Genomic DNA, 22,362 nt, shown 5'->3' with positions numbered 1-22,362 from the left:
CTTTCACCACAGGGTCCAGTTGTCAATGTATAATGTATTAATTTAAATTGTAATTGCAGTCAAGGACTCTCTCCTTTTCAATTAAACGTACTCAGAGTATTATGAGTGTCTTCTGAGACAGCTCTGAGGAGGTTGGTGGGCCTTCAATTTTAAATCTCTATTTAAAATTTTATGTTTTCTTTTCCACTCATCTCTTGGAACCTTCAGTATCATCTTTATTTATTAAAATATCAAGCTTCCAACATATTTTCCCACTCTAAAGACAAATCTACCTGCAATGATAAAAATGATCTGGCCCACTCTAAATGCATTAACATTTACAAGTGCTCTGCACTTAGCAATTGCTGTTACAGTATTACTTTCCATAGGTCCTCCTCTTACAGGAAAAGTGAGAAGTGAATGACCACAGCTGGAAAAAAAGATGGTGTTGCGCACATATGGGTAATTTTCTTTGGCAGTTGTTATCTAAGGCTCAGTTTTAGAAATTTATGTTGAACCTTGTATTTTCTAGTGACTTCAGACACAGCTTCAGGCCACTTCAGTGGCCAGGCCAACTGAAACATTAAAAAGCTTGATCCACAAGTTGTGTTTCTAGATGGGCAGACATCTCGTGAGTGTTTGTTTGAAGATCATTCAAATTTTATTACTCAGAGCAAACATCAGTAGCACTTATTTCTCCTTCATCCATAAAACACCCTTACTTTATTCTCTGTAAACAGCTCATCAACCTGCTCACTTTAATCCTAGATGCATTCACTGATGTTTATAATCCTGTCCTGTGCCCACTTCAACCCATTTAATTTTGTACTATACCCCCTCTAATTTTATCCTAATATAGAAATCTGCTTAACTCTTGCAGAAACACAGTAAAAAAAAGAGTATTATATAACGCAGTAGTAATGTTCCACTAGGACATAAAGGTTGTCTTGCAGTTCACTAAAGCTACTTCTCTACAGTGAAGTTGTATCCTTTTTTCTTTTTACAGAAACAACACTCACTGTAACTGTGGCAGCTGCCATTTTCCAAACTTGCTCCTTTTTCATTTTCTGCTCCCCATTCCATCTTGTGCACTGTGTTTCTCCTGGCCTTTTTCTATCAGTCTCCTGCATCATTCCTTCTTTCAGAAAAGAAACAAGTCCATGATTTAAGATGCAATGCCAACTCAGAAATCTTCTCTGAAATATCTGCTTCAGCAGTCAGAAGGGAAATTCCTAACATGAAGTGTAGTTTAGGCATCAGACTCCTTTTACCTGTCTGTGCAGGGGTTCTGCTGTCTGGATGGGATCAGGTAGAACTTGCCAAGAAGACTAAATATATAGCATGGCCCTGAAACAACCTTTCTCTACCTTCAGACTATTGATTTTTTTCTTTGACTGTGCCTCTCCTGGAGTTGCATTTACAGTCTGACTTTTTGTAATCTTTTCTCCAGTCCTTGCAATTCTAAACCCTATATAAGGACCCAGGCTGCTGCAAGCAACAAAGGCTTTCTGGAGGATAAACACCAACACTGACTTCCCACCTGTTTCTGAAGGCATTCCAATCTTTTTCTCCTGCATGGCTTTCATGGCTGTGGCACAAGGACTATTTATCCTAAACTTGTTAAACCATTGCTATCGGCATTGGGACATATTAGAAAAGTCTGTGTCTTGTCCTAGCTGCACATTGGTCGTGGGTTTACCAGACCATTTCAGCTCCTTTTGTCCCAGTTTCCTCACCTGTTCAAGAGGAGGTTTACAAATATTGGAGAGGTATTTTTGGAGATGGAAATTACATAATTAATAGGCATTATTATGGTTTGGGTCTGCATCCCTTCTCATCCTGCTCTTCATCCCATCCCATCCCTACCCATCCTGCTCTGTACAACGGAGAGTTTTGCTCTCCTGCATAAGAAGTTGATCTTTGTCTGGAATGACTTTTCCTCACTTTGACTCTTGGCACCCTAGGTGACAGTGGCAAAACTTTGGAGTGACATCCTGCTGCTTTGTGAACATTGTATGGAGAAACATAAAAGTGTATTTGTCCACAGTTTCTTATATGAATCTGTATATGCATGTACATACACAAATATAAGCTGTCCAGTCTACAGAATGACACTGTTGAAGACATTTCTCGATTGGTAGGAAGGATGAGAACCGTGTCCATGTCCCTGCAGCACCCAAAAAGGTAAATATGCCTGAAATGGGCCAATCTGGGTTCTTCTGCCAGGAACCACAACAACTCCGATCTCAGTGGATCTGCACAAGACACTGTCATTATCCCCGGATCATTGACACGATAGACCAAAACAGCTCCACTCTATCGTGTCAATGTGCACTTAGGGAGTCCTTAATCCATGGATCATTGGCATACAATGCTGTAAAATCTCTGTAGGAGATGTTGTGGTGTAGCGAGTCAATGCACACTTAGGGACTCCTCCATTTGTGAATCATTTACAGTGCATCGTGCCAATTTATACTCGGGGAGCCTTTAATCTGCAGGTTGGTGCATTTAGAGGGGCTCTGTATACTAAAAATACTTGTAGGCTTGTTGTAGTGTAGACACAAAGTTCACTTTCTTAAATAAATTTCAGTTTGCTCAGAAAGGACCTCCTGAAGGCATACAGATTCCAGTGGCACAATGATGCATCATGTCATAAAAATCCATAGCTTGCTGGGTTCTAGGGAATCTTTCAAAATCTCATTGTAAGAACAAAGGCCAAAAAAAGCTGCGGCTGTAACCTGTGTGTTTCTGACCCTCCTGCAAGTTTTTAAAAAATGCTTGAGCCAGTCTTTTTAACATGCTGCTTACAAAATAAATTAATCCCACGGGCCTTCTGTACTAAAGGATCATTGATCATTTTCATAAGAGCACAGAAAGTATCCTTTTCTGCAAATAATGAATGAGTCGGTGATCCAAAAATGTGAAAATTGTGGCAGCTAAATATTTACCCAGGTGATGAATTTTATTTTTTTTTTAAGTGGCCTTCAGTTTCACTGCACACATTGGAGAACTCACAGATGCCCAGCTACCTAATGACATCTGCTCTTCCAGTCGAAAAGCCATCATTTGCTCCTATGGTGTCGCAACCACAAGTGGATCCGGTTACTGAGAGCAGAAAAAAGACAGCTCTCCTTTTAAATATCCACCCTCCAGTCTTCAGCCTAGTATAAATCACTGTCATTCCATTGACTTCAGTGGGTTTATGCCAATTAACACCAGCTGACAGCCTAGCCCCATATTTAGTAAAAACTAGTTTCCAAGGCTAATGGGGTTGAATCAGACCTTTTGCTTACCAGGCAGCTTTGCCACAGGGAATTTTTCTTTTTTTTTTCTTTTTTTTTTTTTTTCTTTTCAAAAATTGACTTAAAAATTACTGAAGGCCAGTCTGACCTGCCTTGTTATTTACGATCCTGCGGTTTCTTTTATGAGGATGGAGTATGTCAGCGATGCCCCTTGCCACCGGTGAGCACCACACGGCTGCTGCCTCCCTCCCAGCCGTGCGTTCAGCAGGAGGGCACAGCACGCGCAAAACACAAACCTACCCTTGCCACCTGCACCTCACCAAGCAAATCTACCTAAAGCCGAAGCCTTCCTCTTCCTTGAGACCACGACAAAATGCCACGGGCTCTCAGGCTGGGATGAGAATGATGTCTTGGGGGGCTTTCCTTGCAAATCCAGTGTGGGCAAAGCGTGGCCACCTGGGATGCTCGCTCCTCATGACTCCTGTGATGCCCGTGTATGTGTGGGCACGGGTGGGCATGCAGCAGCCTCAGCTGCATGCTCCCCGGCTTGGAAACAAAAGCACTTGACAGGGGCAAGAGTGCAAGCACAGCAGGAGCCGGGGAGCCAGCCAAGCAGTAATCCAGGGAGTCAGTAGATCAGCTGCGGGGCTGGGGGAGCGAGGGGGGCGGCGGGGAGGGAGGGGGAGAGCTGGCAGGTCTATTTGAATATCAGGCTCTGCCACACTCGGGGCTCCGCTGACAACTTCATTACCTCCGCGTATAAAAATGACTGCAGGGTAATGCAAATGGCTCGTGCGGCGCGCGCTCGCCCGCGTCCTGCGTGCCGGTTGCAGGCCGAGGAGAGCCGGCGACGACGGGGCCCGGAGGCAGATGAGCTTTTGTCCAATTTAATAGGATATCTCTTGGAGGCATGATCCTCCCCTCCCGCTCCCCATGCATTATGGAGTCCGGTGACCCGGCTTTTCAGGCTCGGGGAGGGAGGGGGCTGTCTGCAGCTTGACCTCCTCTGTCAATCAGGGGAGAAAGAAAGCGGGGGGAGAGGGAGGGAGGGAGGCCCATCTATCTATAAGAAATTTCTAATGAATGTTAAGCAAATTTCCTACAGCCTGACATGGTGATCTAATTAATATTATAGAAATGTCGACGGAATATCATTCCGCAGATAGGATTTATCACCTTGAACTGCTGCATAACTGATGGTGAAGGAATGGGCACCCCCGTCCCCCCTGATGCTGATTAAATTAGACATAAGCATCAATATGTTACTTATTGGAGACTAGAATTTCATGCTATTACTCTTCAGTTAATCAGAGAGCTGTATCTTTTTTTAAAAGATATCAGACTCCCAGTTCTGCTTGTCTGATAAAACAGATGAAGGGTTTGACTATATGACACTCACTGTGGGGGGGGAAAAAATCCTAAAGAAATGTGACCTCAAGCAGGCTGAGAGGTCCTGCGATGACCTTGGGGAAGCTCATCCTGAACACGTGGGACCCAAAATGCAGGGTGGCATTGATTCAGATGAAAGGAGCAGCAGCATCACCTTACTGCCCTTTTGCCAAGCATGAAAGGACCAGTGAGGAGGAGGCCTGCCATTCCTCTGCCCAAGATGTTTGGAGACAAGTACCTTCCTGCTGCACAGGATAAGTCCAGGTCCAATTCCCTTGGGCAAGGGCACCCAAGAGCTGCCTCTCGCCCCTGCCAGCCACAGCCCACCGTGCTCCAGCATTTACCTGACTGCCAAAACCTACAGACCAAGCTGTAAGCTTTTCCCATGAGCAGTTTCATCCTAATTATTCATTACTAGTGAATGTGAGTAGCAGATTCCCCTTTCGACGGCAGTATGTAACACCTCAGGTTGATTGTTTTCTTTCTCGACTTCCCTTTGTTTAGCCTCTGTCATCCTTCCTCAAAGGATGTGCGCAGGCAGCAGTTCCTCTCCCAGAAGCTTTGTTTGGTGCTGGGTGATCAGGGCACCTCAGCGCTGGAACAGCACCAATACTGATGCCAGCGGTGGAGATGACTGACTTTTCCTGTGTCTAATGCCTAACAGAATGATAATGCAAAAATAAAATAAAATAAAACAAAATAGAATGCATTAGTTGTCATTATATTTTGCAGCGCCGTGGCCGTCAAAGAAGTCGGAGCTGCTCAAGAATGTGTAACTAGACAAAATGGGATGAGGCTGAGCATAGGAAAATTGTGACAGAATATCAGGAAACATTTCCTCACCGTGAGGCCTTCAATTGTGTAATGGTCACCCCAGGGAAGCGATAGAAGTCTTGGCACTTGAGTAATTTAAAATTAGACTGGGGAAAGCACGGGGGAATATCCTGTTGGGAGCAATCCTGTATTGATAGTTGAATAGGCAGAGTCACCTAATTGGTCTTTTCAGGCAGAAGTGGGAGGCTGTGATGACTGATCTGTCCCCTAGGCATTAGGTTGCAGAATGACCATTTTGCATCACTAAATGCCTGTTCCCGATTTTCTGGTTGGGCAGTTTAATGCATTTCCAAGCTTGGCTAGCAGAGATGAATATTGTTGCATCTTACATGGGGCATAAAAACGTTCAGCTCGAAAGAAGCTCTTACGGCAGATAAGAGGATTTGTGATTCTGATCCCAAACGTTGTGATTAAAATCTAACAGTGTGATGCAAAATGTAATGAAGGGCTGTCAGTACCCTCTCGCTCATGGCTCGATTTCACAACCCACTTAATTTTTGCAGGGCTACCAACAGCAGCGACCCTCCCACCCCGCAACGCCGGCAAGCCCTACCTTCCCTTCCCACCTTCTCCCCTGGGCCAGCACTAAGTGGTGGCGGGGCTGCATGGTCAGCTAGAGCTCTAAAAATGAGAGCTTACCCTGCGACACCCCCCGAAGACGTGTGCTCAGCCAAATCAGCTCTCAGAGCAGCTGCCTGCAGAGCTGCATGGATGCTGAGGCCAGCAGAAGAAGGGAGGGATACAGGAGAGCAGCTTCGGGTTGGGGGCATTTGGTGACAGCCCAGACTGAGGTCAGCTTCTGCTGATCAGCAAGCCTAGTCCTTCTTATTTTAATGCTTTGAAGGAAAAATAAATAAAATGAGGTGCAGCAAGCGTGAGGACTTTGCTATGGCTTTGTGGTTGATCCCCAAGAGCTCCAGCTACCTCAGGGCCAGGGTGTGATGCCCTCCCCTCTCATCTCCCCATGGAATTTGGGTCCAGCACAGATTTGCAGCATGGTGTTCAGCTCCTCTCCTGGAACAGCCCAAGAGCTGGGCTTCCAGCCTGAGCTTTCTGCAGTCCAAGGAGATCCTTGGTGTCTCCAGAGGGCAATTCACCTCCTGTGTCTTAGGCTTAGCCTCAAGCAGCAGCCTTAGCACAGCATGGGTCTCAATGGCTGTGCAGGGAGCCCAGGTGACTAATTCAGATGAGATTCCTAATTTTCGACATCTAAAGCAAGCTGGGGTGAATGCCTATCTTTGGATGTAGGGAATTAGCCCATGAAGAGCTTGTGCTAATGATAAGCTTCAAAATGATCTTGAAATATTGTTTTAAATATACATTTAGCAATCAAATCTTCGTTTGGAGTGGGAGCTCTGAAAAATACCTTTTGGGACTGAGGAATGTTCTTCATGGTCCCACAATGGCAGTTCTCTCTCTCAAACAGGTGTTTCATCTATCTCATGCATCCTCCCAGGATCCCAAGAGGCACAAACTCACAGATTAATTTTGCTTTGTTTTTTATTAACAAGGACTTTTTTTTTTTTTTTGCCTTAAACTGCAGAAAGCAGGAACAACTTGACGGCAAGCGAGGAGCAGGGAGGGTGACGTGGGCCACTGCCTGGTTGCCAAATCCAGCAGTTTGGCTCATGCAGTCCAGCTCCAGGCAGCTCCTGGCTGTGGCCACTGGCCTTGGGCAGCTCGGGAGGATTCGTGATCACGCCGAAGGAGCTCCTGTATCCAAAAGGAAGCGAGACCTGGGCTGTGCATTGGCTTTAAATGACATGCAGCTGCTGAAGAGCTCCGCGCTGAGGGCTGTCTGCTTGCAGCCTGACACCCAGCACACCTTCCCAGCGCAACTTAAAGGCTGTTCTTATTACAGATATAAAGCGGCGACGAGGAGAATGGGTAGCAATTTACTAACACCCTGAAGTGATGAAATGCAGGGAGGGAGGGATGGTAACTTTCCTTCTCGGCAACTGCTCTAACCTACACTAATGAGTAGACTGTTAGGGATTTTCTTCACTTAGCATTTCTCATTATTAATAAATTTTGCACTGACAACTATAAAGTGAACACTTTGGATTTATGCACCTAACCTAATTACATATGCTGCATGTACGCATTTCATTATTTACTTGACAGATTCATTCCTTGATATCATAAATAATTAAAGAAGGATCAAATATTAACAATCAGATACACGTTAATTCTACTCAAATCTGGGGAAACAAACACATTGTATTTTCTGTTCAATAAAAACAAAATAAAATGCTTTCATTAGAAGGGTTTAAAAAATAGGCAAAGTTCTCTACTGTCATTTTTATTTTGCATAGAGTGAAAATTAAAATGTCCAGCTGCTATCCAGTCCCTTTCCAGGAAAGCACACGGCAATTTTAATAAGCATAAAAGGTTAGTAATTTCTTTTTGACGGTTCCTAAATGAAACATTTTGCATTAGTGTTTGTCAGGAAACCTCAGAGGGACGTGACTTCAAATGTAAAGTCTGATCCCGTCCCCAGGAATGTCAACAGCAAATTCATCCCGACTTCAGGCAGGACAGCACCCAGCCCATTATTTCCCACACGTTAGCAGTTCATTTTGTCAGCCTAAAACCCCAAATTCTCCCCCTCCCACCAGGCAGCATCAGCTGCACGAGGGCCTGATCCTGCCCTGCGCTGAGTGCCTGGGGGTGGAGAGGAGCCCTGCGTGAACAGCACCCCTGGGGTGCAGCCCTGCTGCAAACACCAGGCAAAATTCAGCTCCTGCTCCTCCAGGTGCATCCCCCCTGCAGGAGCAGCCACCTGGGGCCTCCAGAGCCAGGTCTCTTCTTGGGATTGCTCCCGCTTCAGCCCCGAGTTATAATTAAATCTTCAGGCGAATTATTTGTGACGGAAAGCTGCTCCCAGCCACAAGCCCGTACTAACCATCTTGGTTGCTGCGCAAATTAAATTGGTGCTTCAATATTTTTATACGCGTTATTCAGTATCTCCGTTTGATCAAGAATATCCTCCAATTTGAACAAATTTACCTTTGGATATCACATCCCACGATTCTATCATTTTAAAGGTGTTAAAAATTCATAGATTGCCACATTATTCATCATGCAAGATTAATGCCAGCCTGACAGGTTTTGCAAAGATCCTTGTTTTTTCGTTTTCTTTTTTGTTTCTTTTTTTTTTTTTTTTTTCTAAGTGCATACAGCAGATCTGCATGAGATGTACCTCAGTTGCTGAATATTGATTATTCACATCTCCTTTCTTATTTCTGATGCTAAAGAGAGAATATTAGGGTGTGATTGTCAGGGTTAGTGTCGCTCTGACCTACACGTGTACTATTAATAATTTATGAGTTGATTTGAAATAGATTTCAGTGAAACGAGCTGGCAATAAGCAGGGCTGTCTAAGATGACAAAGATTCAGAACAGGCCAACTCATGTACATCAGTGTCTCAGTTTCAATCCGAAAACAAAATGAAACAAAAACTTCCTGTGCCTTATGTAGCAGTTGTTGGGGATTTGTTGCTCGAAAACACAAAACCAAAGCACTCTTCCATATTAGAAGTTATGTCTGGATGATGCAATAGACACGTTAGTCAAACTTCCTAAAGTACTGAGCTTATTCAGCTATATAAATGTGTGCAGGAGGGATGGACGGGCAATAAAAGGCATGGCAAGCTGCTGGCCAGCCCCATGTTGCCCGGTGAGCATCTGCTGACAGAGCCAGCTCGCAGCCTCCTGCCTCCAACCAAGGGTTGTCTCCCCGAACACGGAGGTAAGAGCAGCGAAGGCCAGGCTCTGCAGGGGCAGCTGCTGGGCTGGGGAGAGGATGCCTGGCAGCTCATGGGTCAGCCCCACAAGCAGCACGGCGCCAGCTCTCCCGGGAGCAACGAGCCCCATCATCCACATTGGGATTTTCTGTCTCTGCCTTCTCCTCTTCTCAGCTGCAGGGCTCAACGTGCTCACAACTCACTGATGAGGTCTGTTTCTGGGTTCCTTGTCACAGCCACATCCCCTTAGCTGGGGTGGAAATATGGCAAGGAAGATGTTTGTTATTTTTTTTTTCATACATGGTGTGCTACAAAAACAAACGTGGAAAGCAAACATATAACTAACCTCCACATTAAGGAGACTGCTACCTAAACCACAAGCAGGGAACTGTTAGGCACAGTCAAACTAGTCACTACTTTGATGCAAACCTGAAATAAAGATGTTCAGCCACGGAAATTACATCCAGCAGCACAAGCTGCAGCGGCAGAGAGTAGCGCGTCAGCCCCACGCGGTGACACGTGGACAATGCGACGGGATGACACCGCTCCTCTTGGTGGGAGTGCTTTCTCCGCCTGTCTCCCGGGAGTTTTGTAGGAAACCTTCCCTCTGAAGGTGGCAGCGAGCCCTTTGGAGGCCTGATTAATATTCCCCGCCGGTGCTGCAGCCCTCAGGTGGCTGTTGTCTCACAGCCAGCGCTGCGCGGAGTAGCAGGAGGAGCAGGGGCTTGAGAAAAGAAAAAATCCTTTATCTTCCTGTGGAGTTTCTGCACGTGCACTGTGTCAATACCTGCCTCTGCAAGAGGGGAGCTTGAATTCCTCCAACCTACCCAGCACCACACGATCTAGAGGCAGAAACAGGCAAGTGGCTCCCAGGATGGTGCTGCCTCTCAGCACTGCTCCCTGAGGAACTGCTGCTCGAAAAAGCCCATCAAAGCACTGCAAGGAGGGGACAAGCAGGAGCAGGTGACCCAGCCACAAGTCACATCCCCAGCATGACTCACAGCCATGGAGGTGCCCAGGGATGTGGAGGACAGCGAGACCCTGGGCTCCTCCTTGCCATCCCAGCTGGGAAGGACACAGAAGTGGAGAGCTGTGGAGGATATTCTCTGGGAGCAACATTTCACTTCGGGAATCTATATCTTTAGAGCCTCCTTCTCAAATTATCACCCCATACCACAGCTGGGAACTAGGGCAATGCCTCCAAAGAAATTCCAGGTGCTGCAGAGGGTGATGGCCATGAGGGCAAGCACATCACCACCGACGCCATGCACTGACTGTCCAAGCCATTTTTCACTAAGTTTAGCAGCCAGGCCTACACTTTCTTGGGTTTTACCCAGGGAAATCCCAAGTACTCAGTTCACAGCCCAGCAAAATGCTTTGTAGGCTCATAAGCCCAGAAATCTCAGCTGCTAGCAGGATGCGGCACATCAGCGCACATCCAGCTCATCAATCCCGCATGTCAATGAATTTGCCATCCTCAGAAGGAAATGCAAGCCTCGCCTTTTCACAATGGCTTCAGCATCATCCAGGAACAAGGAGGGACAAACTAAACCAAGGCATTTCCTAACGTGTCTCTTCTGTGGGAAAGAGGAAAGATAACATTGTACTTCGGGCTTTTGGGAAGGACGAGAGCTTGCTTATTTACAGGCAGTGGCTCGGGCTGATAAATGCCTTGTAGGAAGCCGTTGTGATTAGCAAGAAGCGGGGCAGGAGGGAAGAGCCCCTAAAGCTCTAGGCACAGCACAATGCTCTGGCCTTGGCACAGTGCTCGCCTCCTGCTCAGAAGTCACCATCACTTGGTACAAACAACACAGAACCAGGCGCACGCTCACAGGGCCTTCTGGCGAAGAATTCCCGTCACCATCCAGAGAAAATATAAAGCAAAATATGAAAGGAAAATATGAACCTTACAAGATTCGTCTTGGTTTTAATTAAATGGGTTGTAGCAATCTAGAAAAAACATATATTTAAAAATCTTTGGAGTCAGTTTCTGACACTTGCTTTTACAGTGGGATGGGAGGCCATGTCATGCTTCCCATCAGCAAAACACATCCTCCGGGTGTGAGGAGAGCTGCACCAGCAGAACAGGGAGCACAGCTTTTACACGGCAAGTTTAAAGCCCGGGTTTGCAGCGTTTGTTCACAGAAACAGCCTTACCCCTGCCAGCAGAACTTATTATTTTAATAAGTTCTCATGGATGGATGAGTCAAGACTGAAAGAGCAAGCCAAAATCTGTCAATCTGTCCTGCAGTTTTCAGGCAGTGTCAGCCCTTCTTCCTTCAGTCCAGTTCCAATGATAACACCAACATTAACAGGACTGCGGCACTGCTGCATGGTTCCCTCTGAGAAAATCCTGTCAGTGCAGCCTATTTAACCGCCGTAAACAAGAGGCCCTAATTGCCTCTTTCTTCTCACCTCTGTTTTTTACTGTATTTTTTTAATTAGTGAGCCGCGTGAGTAACCCCCTTCTTTTTCCAAACTGGGCATAAATCTCTGTCCCGAATGCTGCAACCTGAGGGATAATTAGGCCCAAGCTTCCAGATGCAACAGATGTCTGGGGGAGTTTGGTTTCCCAGCGCCACAGTTCAGAGTGAAGCAAATTCCTTTCAGGTGTTTCAAGTCAAACATCAAAAACCAGGGCCCTGCCACTACCTCCTCCAAACACTTCGTGCCTATGGTGAGGGTGAGACTTTTTGGGAGGAGCTCGGCACTTGGTCCCAGCCGTCAGGGGAGAGGAAGGGTCCTGGCTCCTCCCTTGTCTGCAGCAGATCCCCCGGACATCCCCGCACGTCACCTCGCCGTTCCTCAGTTTCCCCAGCTGTAAAATAGCAGATCCTGTTTATGGCATGCAAGGTTGAATTAGTCCCTCGTTGCAAAGGACTTTGAGACCTCAGGCAGGAAAACTTTATCATAAACACAGAAGAATTAGTGACTTCCTACATCCAGCCATTGATATGCAGGCTGTGATGCCAAGGGGTTGCTTTGACTTCCCAACAAAATTCAAGCCATCCAAAAGTCAAACTTGCTTCAGGAGTTCCTTTTCTTGTGTGATTGTGTTTGCAACATTTTGATGGATGGACAGACAGCCACACCCCACCTCCCCTCCCAGTGCCCTCGGCCTGTACAAACAGCAAAAGCTGTGAATCTTCTACAGAGGGGAAAACAGGAGAAGATTCCTACAAATAACACATATAAGGCATTTTTTGCCATATAACAGGAAGCCATTCTGTTGATATGTACAGTTTACTCTTCCACCAGAGAACTTTCTTGGGGCTAAGTACTGCTCTCCCAAGGTGGACATGCACAGAGCTGTTTTCCTGTTGGGGCACCCAAGGGGAGACATAGCAGGGGAGTGATGGTCTCCTTCACAGGATGAGTCAGAGCAACAATATCTCTACAGACAGCCTCCCTAGGCAAAAGGTAGCCTTTGAAAATAGCTCTCCCCACACCTTGGGTACTTCAGTCTCGTAATTGAAAGCATGGAGCCTTCAAATGAACATAAGCAACAAATACAGACACAAATGTGAACGCTGGATTTGTCGGTGAAATCCTGTCCCATGCTAAGACCTCAACACTCCCACCAGCTGAATTAAAGACCAGTTTTATGGTGAGAGTTTTGGGTGAAGACCAAGTTGTATGTTATCACCTGATGGCCTTCACCTCAAGGAACTGGTTGAAGCGATATCCATGGTTCACAAAACCTCTGAATCTGCTCTTGGATGCGAGACACCAGCAAGTACCAGGAGAAGACCTCAGGCACAGAGCAATGCTTCCTTCCCTGGGCACCTGCCTGGCTCTCAGCCTCATACTGCCTTCACAGGGGCAAACACACAAGGCCAGAATTTGGCAATCAAATGCAAGAAATAGTCCTGTATCCATGAAAACCCAGTGCAGGGAATGAGATGCTAAAGTATCGCAGGGGGTCCAGACACAGATGAGAGGTGTTCTGAGGAAATCAGGGCCCCAAGGTCAAGTGTTTGACATCCTCACCTGACCCAGGCTTTTAAGAGACCTTACCTACCTATGGCTACTGGATACATTTCCCTCACAGTAAACCTTTCTAAGTGTGTATTGCTCACATAGAGCAATTGATCTAAGAGGTCTTTTCCAACCTAAATGGTTCTATGATTATTAACCATTACCATGCACTGAGGACTCAGGACTTAAAGTACACATAAGTACACCAAAAATGTGAATTTTTAGAATAGTAGGAAATAAACCTAGAACTTCATGTACTACTGATTGTCTTTCAAAAACAGAAATGTATTTTAATTGCAGTTGGAAATTACTGTTTGAAAATGTTCTTTAATTCAAAGCAGGTATTTTTCTGCTTTCAGGAAAAAAAAAAAACTAACCATAACACATTCACAAAGGCCACCTATTGGTTCAAACAAGAATGTCATTTTTAATCTGAATGGCATTCAGAAGACAACATCTTTTCAACTTCAGTGTAAGCAGCACAATGTTTTTTTCCATTGACTTCAACTGAACCAGCCATTGATATTTTTTAACCATTTCTACTCTGATATTTGCATTTTGCATTTACGCATAAACTGAACCAGGCCTTCTGTATTGGGGCAAGGTACAAAACATCTGAAGCAAAGATGGTTTTGTTCAGAAGGTGTAGCTGTGGTGGGTTATTTTGTTGATTATTTTCTGTACTCTCTTTTTAATCTCATATTTTTGCTTGCGACTAACCATCAAAGAATAAAATCAGTGTAAGGGTCAGACCAACCACCCATCACAGATGATGACTGTTCTCTTACCTACAAGAAAAAGAGGAGGGGAAGATATTGCAAGTAATGAATATTAACTATTTTGCAAGCAGCAAAATCATGGGTGACACTGACAAGTTATACTGCTCTGGCATATTTAAAATATACCCATGGAAAGAATCAGCCAAAGCACAAACACTTACAATCACAATACCCAGATGAGTTTTAAAATGCTTTGTTTGGTTCTTTTAAACAATGCTAAGCTCGGACATACGCCGGCGCGTTTAATTTAACATGGAAATTAGTTCTGCCTGATCAACGTTTTAACAGGAGGATTAGAGCAAAGTGTGTAGCTGCTGTAGAAGCCACGTGCTTTGCCACTCCTGGTCACAAACACGCAGAGACTGGGCTGACCAAGGCCTGGCCCAGCCATCGCCTGCCGGCTGTGTGCGATGAGCGGGTGGGCTTGCCCTCCTGTCAGGGCACAGTGTGGCATGAGCAGGTCCCAGCACCAAGCACTCGACCCCAAACTGTGGCTGAGTCCAATTGTCTCAGCATGATGGCAGGAGACAGCACCAAGGGGCCTGGGTGAGGCTGTCCAGGGGATTTGGGCCTCGCAGCCCCGCTTGCTGCTTTCTGTCCTCAGCCAGCACCTGGCACCACTGCCTCGAATGGCCATGGTTCTCCGGCCGGTCCCCCCTTCCTTGTTCGTGCTTTTCCCCCAGCTGTTATCCAGAAATGACCCACAGGAGGATCTGAGTCATCATGAAGGGGTCACCGAAACACATTGAGCAAAGAAATGACGAGAAAAGTGAAAATGCCCCCCGCCACCAAGTGGCATTGGCCTGGGAGTGGGTACCCCCTGCAGCAAGAGCATGGTGATGCCTCCTGGAAGCCTGGGGACCTCGTGCCCAGGACCAAGCCACCAGCAGAGGCCACGGCACAGAGCCCAGGCCTCACCCCAGGCCTCCCATGGGAGGACGGGAGCCCTGAGCAGAGCACAGCCCCCTGCCATCACCTCCAGCCAACACAGGACCGCCAGCTCTCACCCTCCTCTCCCTCCCATGCTCTGCTCCATGCACAAGCACATTTCTCTTTTTCATATTTTTTTGTTCTTGTATTTATTTTCCTCCTCTTTCCCATTCCCCCTGTAATGCCGAGCAGGGCTGCTGATTACAAAAGAGGCAGCTTGACTCCAGCAATAGGTCTTCTTCACTAATCCTCACTGTCACGGAAACTCCAGCTGCTGCAGGAATAAGAGGCTCAATCCATATTTGCCAGCTCTAATATGAAATCTGTCAGGGCCCAAATTAATGAATTCCAAATTCCTTACATCACGATAACAGGTTAAGACTGGTCAATTAATTACACAAATCCTCCCCGACTCGTCGTGCGTTTTCGGGCGGGATTGTGCCTTACATAACGCGGTGACACGAGGACCCCCGCCCCCCCCGGTGCCATGGGGAGGCTCTGGGGGGCTGAGGGGCTGCCCGGTGCCACATGGGCCTCCCCAAAACTGCTCCTGTTGGGACAGGACCCAACGTGATGCCGTGAATAGATACGTGCAGGGGTAATGAAATAGGGTACAGTGAAATACGTAGGAAGAATGACGTAATATTTCACAGAAATTTCACAGGATTATAGGGAGTGGAAGGGGCCTTGAAAGATCATCTAGGCCAAGCCCCCTGCCAGAGTGGGAACAGCTAGATTGGGTCATGGAAATAACAATGAAAGGATAGAAAATAACACAAAGTAAAATAGAATATTATAATAATATAAAAGTAAAATAAAATAATGTAAAATAAGATAAATAAGTTAAATAATGTAAAATTATGTAAAATATAACGAAATAAAATGAAATTAAATGTAATACAAAATAAAATATAACAAAATAATATAAAATGAAATAAAATATAAAACAAAATAAAAACATAACAAAGAGAAAGAAAAGAAAAGAAAAAAAAGAAAAGAAAAGAAAAGAAAAGAAAAGAAAAGAAAAGAAAAGAAAAGAAAAGAAAAGAAAAGAAAAGAAAAGAAAAGAAAAAAGAAAAGAAAAGAAAAGAAAAGAAAAGAAAAGAAAAGAAAAGAAAAGAAAAGAAAAGAAAAGAAAAGAAAGAAAAAAGAAAAATAAAAGAAAAAGGGAAAAGGAAATTTAAAAAAAAAAAGCGAAAAAGAAAAAAAAAATGGGGAAAAACGGAGAAAAGGGAAAAAAAAAAAGAGGAAAAGAAAATAAAAACGGGGAGGAAAAAAAAAAAAAAAAAAGAAAGAAAAAGGGGAAAAAAATAACAAAATCCGATCAGATGGCGGCGGGGCTCCGCAGCACACCGCAGCCCGCGGCCCCGCTCAGGGAGCGCGCATTGCGCGCGCGGCCCCGCCCCGCCCTTGCCGCTCCCGCTGCCCCACAGCGCCCCCTGGCGGCGCGGGGCGGGGCGGGGCGGGGCGGGGCCCGGCGTCTCCGCCCCCTCCCTCCGTGCCCGCGCAGAGGCGCCCCCCCCGCGGTTGCCAGGGGCAGCGGTTGCCACGGGTGACGGGAGCGGGGCCGCGCTCCCCGCCTGCCCCCCCTCCCCCCGGGGGGCCGCGGGCACGCGCGCGGGGGGGGCACGCGGGGACACGGGGCGGGGCGGGACCAGGTAAGGGCGGGACGCGGGCGGGGGGGGGGGGGGGGGGCAGGGCCCGGGGCGCTGCCTGCCGGGGTCGTGCTCGTCCCCATTTTTGGTGCGTCCCCCGGTGTTTTTTTCCTTTTATTTTTTCCTTTTTACCCTTTTTTCTTTTTTTTTTTTTTTCTCCCCATTTTCCCCCTTCTCCCCTTTTCCTTTTTTTTTCCCTCCTAATTTTCCCCTTTCTCCGTTTTTTCCATTTTCCCATTTTTTTATCCCCCTTTTTTATTCCTTTTTTCCTCTTTTATCTCCTTTCTCTTTCCCTCCTTTTTTCCCTTTTCCTCTTTTATACTTTTCCCCTTTTCTCCCTTCCCCCTATTTTTTTCCTTTTTCCCCCATTTCTCACTTCCCTCCCTTTTCACCTCTTTTCCCCCTTTTCCCTACTTTTTCCTCCCTTTTATTCCCTCTTCTCTTCCCTTTTCCCCATTCCCCTCTTCCCTTTTCCTTTTTTCACTCTTTCCCCCCAATTTTTACTTTTTTTTTTTTTTTTACTTTTCCTCTTTTTTCCTTTCTCCTTTCTTTCTCCCCCCCCCCCCCCCCCCCCCCCTTTTTTTTAATTTATTTTTCCTCTCTTTCCCTTTTTTTTCCTTTTCCCCCTTTTTCTTTATCCTGGGGGGGGGGGGGGGAGATTTCATCCCAGGCAGAGAGGTTTTATCCCAGGGCAGCACAGAGCAGCAGAGGAGCTGAAGGAGCTGCGAGGTCCAGCCGATCTGAGCCATGCCCTGGCTCTGTCATCGTCTCTTCCCCCGAGCACTGGGGCCTTCTGCAGAGAGAACCAGCCCGGGACTGGAAATCCTGATTTACATTTGGGGCAGCACTGTGAAATCCACCGGGGAGAAACCCTCTGCAGTGACACCTCCACTAATCCTCATCCTTCAGCTACAAAGAAACACCCACAGCTTTATTCCATTCACCCCGAACATGCTGGCTTTATCTATAGAGATACAGATATAGGTATCTATATCCTATATTTTGACACATCACAACTGCTGGGTACCTCTATCATTTAAATACCATACCGAAAATAACTGCAACATATCACACGTCAAAAATAAAAGAACCTCGGGCACAAAGCATTGCCGTGTTACATAGTAGGATTTAAGAGTATAAACTTCCTTAATGCTTACAAAACTCCACCCTCTTTCAATTAGGATTTTCTTTCCTTAGGACGGTTTCACATCTTCCTAGAGAGCGTATTTCATGTCCCCAAATAAGTAACAGGTTGCTCAATACTAGCTCATAATATCCTGAAGTTACACGTTACACAATTTGATAGCATACGTGACTGGAGTTATTTTTATTTCACCAAGAAAAGACAAAAAAATAATTAAAAACAAGCAACCAAAGACAACTTACGACATATGTACACATCACAAAAATAGTTGAAGTGTACTTACACAGGGTTAGTCATAAAGTGAATGGGATATTCATTTAAAAAAAAAAAAAAAAAGGAAACCTTAATGACAGGTTTAGACACAGGATAAAAATAGTAACATGATTTAATGAAATAAAACTTTCAAGAAATCATCACATAAAATGAGAATATAACATGTACGCATGAGATAAAGCACAGCGTTTGAGTGCAATCACTTGAGTACAGAATTACTGCCATTCAGTGAACTTGGCAACAGCAATGAGACGAAACCAGCAAACCAGAGCTCAGCCTGTCTGAAAAAAATAGCAGGAAACAGCATCATTCAAAACTAAGGAATAAGAATCAAAATAGCACTGGTGTTTTCCTAAAATCAAAGCGCATGATGGTGTTGAAAAGTCACCACATCACTCAAGTCACAGAAGACACTGAATGTTTTATATTTAAATTGTAAATTTATAATGCATATAAATGTTCCCAATTAAGATGTCCTAAAGCATTTATGTGCCCTTACATGCAGTTGATGCAAAAATAAATACTAGAACATAGAATGCTTTTCCTTCCCCTTTAAAAGGAAAAATTCCAGCACTACTAGCTACACAAACAACATCCAAAAGATAAATATTTAAACAAATTTATGTCAAAGGCAGGAAGAAAGTTCTGCTACAGTACTCTGGTTTTTGAGCAGTGACAAAGGAAATAACAGAATAACAACAGAGCTATTAGAAAACAAATATTTATTTCAGAAACATCTCCATTTGGAAAACACATGCCAGCACACAAACACAGACCAACTCCTAGAATGGCACAAAAATAGCCCCAAAGGCTGGCCAGTCCTTGCGTTTCTGCAATGTGTGTCAGATACTGCAGACGTGGTAGCAGAGCAGCATTGTAAAGTGCATCGTTTAGCTCCATCTTTTAAAACAAAATAATCATTAAAAATTTTTAAAAATAAAATAAAAAACACTACCCAAGTCCTGTGTTAAATAAAAGCATTAATATATTTCTCAGATACAATTCCAGGTTTTGGTTTTTACATTTTCCCCATCTTTTAAATAAATTTTCTAAACGATTTTTTTCTAGCAATTTACCACCTTAAAAAAAAATAATTGAGCAATCAAACCATCTCCGTGTGGCAGTAATAGCAATTTTTAAGCTACTTTTAGTGATAACTTGTTGCTTTAATTAAATGTTATCCCTTTTGCATTAAAATAGCTTTGCTGCTAACTCGCACACAAGCTGAGATGGTGAATAGATACATTTGTGCAATTCAATAAGACTAAGCAAAAAGAAACAGGGGTATTTATCTTACGAAAGTGCTACCATCAACAGAAAACAGTGGCTTAAAGCAGTTACCTAAGAGATGTTATCCTCAGGCTACTAAAACATGTTTCTAAAATTACACAAATTCCCAGCTGGATGCTTTAAAAAACCATGCCCACACATGCCTAGGCTACCCTTTATTAGGTGGCCATTTATTAATCTATTGTTGTTGTAATTCACGGGCTTAAAACGTTCCTTCTTTGAAAGTATCCACAGATTTCTAAAAAAACGTATGTATTTCTTAAAAAATATACGGATTTCCATTTTTAGGCTGGGTGCTGAAGTATACGGGAGCTGCGCTGGGGCGGCCGGATCCCCTAGCTCTTTTTAATAGCAGTTAAATGTCAAATATAAATACAACACCACGGCGAAACATACTCCTTTGACAGAGCCCGGGACAAGACACTGCACAGCTGCTGTTAACAATAAAGAACAAAACTGACGTTTAATCAAAATAAGCGTTGGTGGTTGCAACGTTGTGCTCGAGCCTGCCTTTTGTTTGTGGGGGGGAAAAAAAAAATCAGCATCACAACGTGCTAACTACAGCGACAATGCAAGCAGCAGCTCCAGTTATTCCCAAGGACTGGAGGCCTACATTTGTGCAGCACGTTACAGCTGCACGAGGATCATCATCATCATCTCGGGGTGGCAGAGAGCCTCCATCTGAGCCGCCGAACTACAACATCCCTCCTGACATCTTCATGGAGGTGCCCGGAGTTAAAGTGCGTCGGGCGGAACCCTGGCCCTCGTGTAGCCAGTGGAAAATTCAGCCGCTGGTCTTAATGGACTTCATCCAAGATTTTTCACTGGGAATGAGTACCCGTGATTTCCCTGGGAACTGAGAATCTTCAGCAACCCCAGAAATGATGTCATTTTTATTAACATTTCCAACTTCTAAGCAACCGTACTCAAGAATTTTGGCCTTCAGTTCTCATACGCGATAAAACTAGGCTTTCCATAAACATTACAGAAAGACCCGAGGAAGATATATTTATATCTCAAATTGTCAGCAGCATATAGTTTGTACAAATGTTGTTTTGCTGATGTTGCTGAGCTACTTGAAAAAGTTAATACCTTGTGGGGTATGTAATTTCATCACCAATGTCAAATGACTTCTAAAGATGAAACTTCTCTGTTGCAAATTACAAAAAGATGCTTTGAATATATTTGATATGACCAACTTTCAAGCTGAGGAATTAAGTTATCTTTATTTTTCCAGATCTAAGACATGCACTCACTATGAGAAATATTTTCACAGCCATGTCAGTCAATGGAACATGACTGACCCAATATTGAGATTTTAACAGTTACAGAAAACTAAATGTAATAGGTAAACACGTAGACCTGAATCGACGCACATAATAAATCAAAGGAATAACATCAAGGTCTGTTTGGGAAATTCTCTAAGGACATATGGTTGTATTGGCAACGAGTCCTTTAGGTACGTGTTACTAATAAGTTGCATTTACGTGGCATACGTAACTTGGAAATACATCAGAAACTACTCTGTGCTGTCCTTGGGATAGGAATACAGAAATGATTTTTCATGATTCTTCAGAAGCTGGGTTTGCTTTACATCCACAAGAAATGCTGTCATCACTAGGTCCAAGCCCGGAAGATGAACTGCAGAAAAGGGGAGAGGGAAAAAAAAAAAAAAAGAAAAAAAAGGAGGAAATTGGTTTTCACAACACACTCAAAGCCTGAGTAACAGAGGAGAACTTTAATTATCTCCAGTCACAAAGAGAGACAGGAAATTTGGACTTTTAATTAGCCATTTGGAGTGCAGTTGGATATTTTTTTTAGCAAGATAATTTAAACGCGAATAATTCAAGTCTGACTAAATGAAATTCACATAATCAGAATGCAGATAATTGAATTTCTACTGCATTCATTAATTCAGTGTGGAGGTGTGTGTGAAGACTTCTATGATGAGCTGTCACAGCTCAATAAAATCTCAGTCAATTAATTTTTTCATTATCTTAGTATTACATCAACAAAAAAGTGAAGCATGCGCATGTGTATGTATATATAATCTCAGAAAGTAAGGAAATACAGAAATCACCTCTCCAAATCAGAATCTGCATCATTTTTCCCTTTTTTTTCCTCTTCATCTTCTATAGGAAAACGTCTGTTCAAAGAGGCAAACTTATGAATCGCATCAGCGACAGAATATTTGGTCTGTCCACATACACAAGCTTCCATATCTTCGGGGCTTAGCTGAGTCTGTAGGAAGAGGTGAAGCCTACTGTCTGAAAGCAATAATGCATTCTGTAGAATCCTGGAAAAAAAAAAAAAGAAAAAGAAAAGCGAAATGTTTTTATAGAGATACACACACGCATTCTGAAGCATTTTACCAGTACAAATTCTAACTGATGTTGTACTGTTAAGTTTTTATATGAATCCTAAATCAGTTGCAGAAGGTAATGAACATATTAAAATGATTAGGTGTGTGTTACTTGCTTACTACGTTATTTGGAGTTTTAGGTGAGTAAAAACACGAGGCTAATAGTTAAGCACATCTGCTATAAGAATAACTTCAAGGACATTTCTCCCATTTAACCATCTGTTATTACCACATGGATCAATTAATGATTTTTAGGCAGTTGGAGGTATATACTCTTATGAAAATTTGCTCTCTGATTGATAACTGTCTATATACATTTTAAAATGGCTAAGCTTTTCTTTTTTCTTTGGTGGGGGAAAGAAGTGTGCACAGAGAGAGGACTTCAGACACAGTCAGTGCCAGGACTTTGAAATACCTGTAAACAACAGAGCTGACACTCGCCAAAATCTGTTTACACTTTTACAGATACACACGTTTAAGCTAGAGTGAAAATGCTGATACTGAACGATATTTTAAATGCACCTATAAACTGTTTTCAGGGAACCTTGAATACTATTTCATTCTAGCTATGCTTTTCAAAAGTCCATTTTCGTATTTGGTTTATATATATTCCAAGCCAAGTCTTCAAATACATTTAGCACAGAGCATTTAAATACAGTACGAGTGAAGAAAGTACAACACATTCCAGTAACACAGAAAGTTGTAGAGGTACTTTTACAAGGAGTGAAAACTGCAGATCATTATCACTATTTTGAAAAAAA

At 44.1% G+C, this 22,362-nt stretch overlaps 1 protein-coding gene across 3 annotated transcripts in view; it reads right to left on the bottom strand.

Annotated features, from left to right (window-relative positions):
• Window positions 1-17,854: 17,854 nt before the first annotated feature.
• The window catches only part of SNX10 (sorting nexin 10), a 38,594-nt gene continuing 34,086 nt past the window's right edge, over window positions 17,855-22,362 (bottom strand). For all 3 annotated transcript variants that reach the window (XM_082752795.1, XM_082752796.1, XM_082752797.1), the window contains 2 exons: window positions 21,320-21,535; window positions 17,855-20,880 (listed from right to left, as the gene is read on the bottom strand). In XM_082752795.1, the coding sequence (XP_082608921.1) occupies window positions 20,802-20,880; window positions 21,320-21,535 (295 nt within the window). In that variant the 3' untranslated portion in view covers window positions 17,855-20,801. The remainder of the gene's footprint in view (window positions 20,881-21,319; window positions 21,536-22,362) is intronic.

The sequence above is a fragment of the Aythya marila genome (genome assembly GCF_965140915.1).
Source record: "Aythya marila genome assembly, chromosome: 2".
NCBI lineage: Eukaryota > Metazoa > Chordata > Aves > Anseriformes > Anatidae > Aythya > Aythya marila.
The sequence above is the reverse complement of the archived record's forward strand: the minus strand, read 5'-3'. Positions and strand labels throughout refer to the sequence as shown.